At 48.9% G+C, this 5,153-nt stretch overlaps 1 protein-coding gene across 1 annotated transcript in view; it reads left to right on the plus strand.

The window, feature by feature from the left end:
• The first annotated feature begins 4,860 nt into the window (after positions 1-4,860).
• Hdac7 (histone deacetylase 7) overlaps positions 4,861-5,153 on the plus strand; it is a 38,031-nt gene continuing 37,738 nt past the window's right edge. Inside the window, exon 1 of the mRNA XM_008841294.3 lies at positions 4,861-5,045. Coding sequence (XP_008839516.2) covers positions 5,015-5,045 — 31 coding nt within the window. The 5' untranslated portion in view covers positions 4,861-5,014. The remainder of the gene's footprint in view (positions 5,046-5,153) is intronic.

Here is a 5,153-nt window from a genome sequence, read left to right on the forward strand (position 1 = left end):
CGGCAGAGAGAGCCTCTCCCCCACCCACCTTCCTCCCTCACTTTCCCAGCCTAGCTGCTCAGCCCCCGGGACTGCCCCTTCTACCCTACCCTTCCCGACTTCCTCCCCAGGCTCCCTCCAGCCGTTGGCAACCTCATGAGCCTTGCTAATCTGTTTGCCACCCCTCTGCTTCCTAGCCCGCCCTTGCACATGCCATTCTCCCCACCTGGAATGCCACCCCATGTTCTCTGCACTGATTCACACTTCTGGGCTCAGCACTTGCCTTCTTCATCCAGGCTGCTCTGCTCCCATCTCCTCAAGCCAGCCTCTTCTGTCTGCCCTGTACTCATTTACAGTATGGGATATCGGAGTCAGAAAATGATTTTCAGGCTCAGAAAAAGAAAAATGATTCAAACCAGCTCACTCATGCAGCAGAGTTAAAAACCAAGGCAGAGAGGCTGTGACTGGGCCAAGGTTGCACAGACCAAGAGATACTTTAAATAGTTGGCTTTGTGAGAGGCTTTCAAGTGTGGGGTGTTTGTTTGGTTTCCTCAGCACATTGTAATCAATATGAGGGCAGCGTTGTGTTTTTGTTTTTATCTTTAATGTTCTTTATCTACACATTCCTGTGTGTGTGTGTGTGTGTTTCCTGGTTTATCCAGGAACTAAAGTAAACAATTATAATACCATACATGCTATGATGACAGTCTGAAGCTCACAGTGGTACTGTTCAAGCCATCTAAGGACACAAATAACAAGACAGTGGCGAGAACTTTTGAATATATTATTCATGTGATTTCTGACAAGCTCTGTGAAGTAGGTAGCCAAGATCTTGCTAGTTTACAGAGCAGGAAACTGAGACTTAGAAAGAAAGGTAGCACCCAGGAAGTTCATGGCAGAACTGGGCCTAGAACTCAAGTTCCCTGACTCCCAGCAGAGGGTCCTAATACCCACAATGCTTCTCTTCCAGCTCTTTCCTTAAGCTCCTCGTTGGGGTTGTCAAGGGGGCGACCCCCAACGTTTGCGTTCACTGCACCTTCATCTTGGCGTTGAGGAGACTGTCCTCGGCTTCCTGCCCCTCCTCATCCTGTTCCAGTACTTTCTCCTTGTGTCTCCTCACCACATCGCTGGCACACAGATACACATGTATATTCAAATATGCAGGTGTCTAGGGCAACAGACCACAAGGGAAACCACATCACCTTTGTTGACTCTGGAGGGTGGTGAGGGGATGAGGGAAGAGATTTGGGTAGGTCTCCACCTGCCCCATTCCCCACAGTCATCATCTCTCCCAACCTGAGCTACCTAGACTGGTAGCTGTGGCCTTGGTGTCTTCCTGATCTAGCCTTTCAACTCTGGTTTACAAATATATGACACTTCTTGTCCAGACCTTGCCATTCTAGAGGAGGGGCCTGCCTGCCTGTACTCCAAAGCCACAACCCCAACATTCTCCAGAATACTTACAAAGATCCTGCCTGTGAGATGCACCAGACAAAAGTGGAGGGACAAACATGAGGCCATATGGCTAGGGTGATGCAGGCAGGAAATTTGTCATCTAGAGTGAGATACTCAGATGACAGGGGCCTCAAGTAATCAGACTACACCGGAGCATGAGACCCTGGCGTGGCTTCTCCGTTGTTTGGACCTGCTAAAAGAAATTACACGGGCTCTGAACTAGACACACTGGGATCAAGTCACTTGCTGGCTCTGTGGCCTTGAGCAAATCATTTTGTGTTTGTGAAGTTCAGTTTACTCACTAAGACAATGGGTGCGAATTAAGTGAAAGCCCCGAACAGCACACGATACACACAAGACACTCAATAAATCCTAAGTGCTTTCCCTTTATTCCTTCTGCATGTATATATGCTTGGTGTGTTTGTGTGTCCACATGTGAGTGGGAGCACATGTGTACAGGTGCGGGTACATGCGTGTACATGTGTATGTAGCTGTTGGGTGATCTCCCTCGATCGATCTTCACTTTCATTTATGAGGTAAGGTCTCTTGCTGAACATGAAGCTCACCATTTGGATTTGGTTAGTTTAGCTAGCTAGCTTACCGCAGGAATCCCATCTCTGTCTCCAGAATGCTGAATCCCAGGTGGTTGCCATACCTACCCAACTTTTACATGGGTTCTAAGGATCCAAACTCTGGTCCTTATCCCTGCACAGCAAGTGATTCCATCTCTCCAGCTTTTTTCCTGCTATTTCTTAGTTCTAGTCCCAAGAAACTCATTATTTTGAGTTGGGGACTTGACCTCCCCTGTTACTCTCAAAGCCCCAACTTTATGTAGTTGGCATTTGATCCAGGATCAAGAAACTGGAGAGTATGGCCCAACCCAATCCTATGCAATGCTGTCCCCTGAGATCTCCCAGAAGCCTTGAGAAATAAACACACTCTGGTTGGCTCTGTGAGACCAGTGTCAGAGTAAGTGCAGGTAGAAGAAAGTCTTGTGGCTGTAGTCACCACTTTTAGCTTTTCTAGAACTTGGAATCCTGGCCCCAAGAAGGCTCCCCATGATATCTGTTGAATGAACAAACGGCCTGTAACTTGTTATGCAACTTTGGTCAGGTTTCTTCACCTTTATGGGCCATACTTTATTCATGAGCGTAACAGGATTATTATTAAGAAGAAGTGATCTGATATTTATCTAAAGGCTTGAATAGGGCTGACACTTGGCAAATACTTGGTGAAAGGTAGCTTGCCAAGGAAAGGAGGAAAGGAGAGAGACAAGGACATGTAGTCCCCCAGCCAAAGGGAAGTGGAAAGGGGTGTCTGCAAGTCTTGTGTTGTCCAGAGACCCCAGGGAAGCCTTGAAGAGGCCAACTCAGGTCCTTCGGGGCCAGTCTCATAACAGGTATTTAGCTGAGCAGACTGTGAGAGGTCTGGACTCAAGAGCTTTTAAAAAGCCTCCCATAGTAACCACCATAGCGAGAGGTCGGTAGGCTGCATTTTTCTGTCTCTAGGAGTTCCTGGAGCCCAGCATATTCCAGCATGTGACTTAGAAACTAGCTTAGGACTCCACTGTGGGGTGGGGGCTGGTGGAAGGATAAATCTAGCAGTAGAAGGAGGGACCTGATTCAGCATCCCAGACACAGATTGTACATGCCTGCCTTCCTCTCTGTTTAAACTTTGGGGGCAATGAGTCCTGATGTGTGTAGAAAATCACAGATTAGGCATTATAAGCAGAGACAGGCAGCCAGATATAAATTTGTTCCAATCACTCAGAAAGTCAGTGGTCAGATTAAAAAGAAAAGGCAGACTCACAAACAAATCCATGAATGATGAACCTGTAGAAATAAATAAACTAGGGCCTGGCTGCCATGTAGAAACAGTTATAGGAGAGGACTACGTGGGGGCAACGTGGGGGGTTATAAGAGGGAGAGGCTAGAGTCTGGATAACTAATGGTTTTTCTGAAGGCTGTAGGCCTCAAGGAAGGATTTGGTTTGGAAGGAAGAACTAAATAGAAGATGAAGTGTCTTGTAGAGCCAGCATGCGTAAGTTCTGGAAAGAAGAGTGTTCAGCTGGAGAAGAATGATCCTTGAGAGCCATGAACATCTGTCAGAATTCAACAATTAACTCACAGTTTGAATTCTGTGCAAAGCACTCTAAGAAATGCAGTCATGATTGAGGTAGCGGCTGGGACTTTCAAACTAGGCATCTATTCTTGAATGCTTGTGAGGTGGAGGCATGAGATTGAGACCAGTAGACTCCATGGGTGAAGGTCAGTAGAGAGAGAAAAACCAACACAGTGCTGGAGCAGGGTCCTTCAAGGAAAGGGAAAATCCTTCCCGCTATGGGAATCATGAAACCTTTCCCAAGTGTTCTGGAATAGAGGGATTTCAAGACTAGAAAAGGCTCTTCTGTAGGGAGTGTGTCAAGCTTAAAGTGAAGGAGGTTGCAAGAGGGCTTGGATACTAGAGAAAGACTTTGTGATACAAATTAACAAGTACAGAGGGGTTAAAGGTCAGCTGCTGAGCATCAAGGGAGCAGCAGGAAGTTGCTCATCATCAGTATGATGGAGCCTTTCTAGGCCACTGAAGACTGGCTTCCAATATCACAGGTCTCTGGGTCTGCCTGTTTCCCTTTCCAAAGACTCTTGGAGTTCCTAGAATTGAGAGAATAGAATGGGATCAGAAGGAAACTACTTTCAAGTGGCACCCCACATGACAGGGGAACCCAGTGTTCCTGGGTGGGCAACCTCTCCCCTTCCCAGGAGTTTACTGACCCAGCAGATTGCTGGAGGCAACAGGGCTGGAAGGCTAGGCCAGAAAGCACAACGGGAAGGTTCTCAGTCCCCTGACCCTTGAATCTGACCTTCTCCTCAGCCCAAAGGGGCACTGGGGGAGAGGCAGGGAGGGCTGCTGTGTAAAGCCGGTCCTCAACTGAGTTTATTAGCTGAGGGAGGGCTGGAGGCGGTTGCATTCCGACTCCCAGACTGGAACATTTCTGTGATCCACTGTAATGCACTGGGGGACACTGGGCACATTGCTGAAGTTTGACTCATAGGGACTAGGAGGGGAAAAGAGGCGCGGGGGGGGGGAGGGGGCGGGGGCATTATGGAGGGAGAGGAATGGAAGAGAGGAAGAGTAGAGAAGGGAAGGAAATCCCTTGAGAAATTTCTTTAAAAAAAGAACTTTCAAACTCTGCACCACCCCACCCCCTTTCTTTTAATAGGAACAGGCTGGACCCTTCTGCTCCTCACAGCAGGCATGGGGGGGGTTGTTAGGAGGAGAGGCTGGGCAGTGATTCAAATTAGATCCTGGAACTTTCCCGAAACGAATCGTGCTTGCGTGTGTGTGTGTGTGTGTGTGTGTGTGTGTGTGTGTGTGTGTGCGTGTGTGTGTGTGTGTGTGTGTGTGTGTGTGTTTTGGGGTGGGGGTCGTCTCTGTCTGGGATTCTTTGCTTGGGACACCAAGCGTGTTCTCTCTGTGCACAGGCTCTCTCCTTGTGGACTTTATGTGCGCGTGGGTGTGTGCTCAAGAGTCCTTCCCCGAAGTGTGTCTATGTAAATCATCCCGGCCTGTGTAAACATGGATGCACGCTCGTGTACGCCGTGTATGCAAGGGTGCGTGCGCTCAGGTATCTGGGTTTCCGGGAATTGTGCGCGGGTCGCAGCGCCGCGCGGCGGCTGGGGCTCGGCGGGTCCGGCGGCGCCCCGCGTTCCGGGTTCGGC

This window comes from Nannospalax galili, unplaced genomic scaffold, assembly GCF_000622305.1.
Source record: "Nannospalax galili isolate Female #2095 unplaced genomic scaffold, S.galili_v1.0 scaffold841, whole genome shotgun sequence".
Taxonomy (NCBI): domain Eukaryota; kingdom Metazoa; phylum Chordata; class Mammalia; order Rodentia; family Spalacidae; genus Nannospalax; species Nannospalax galili.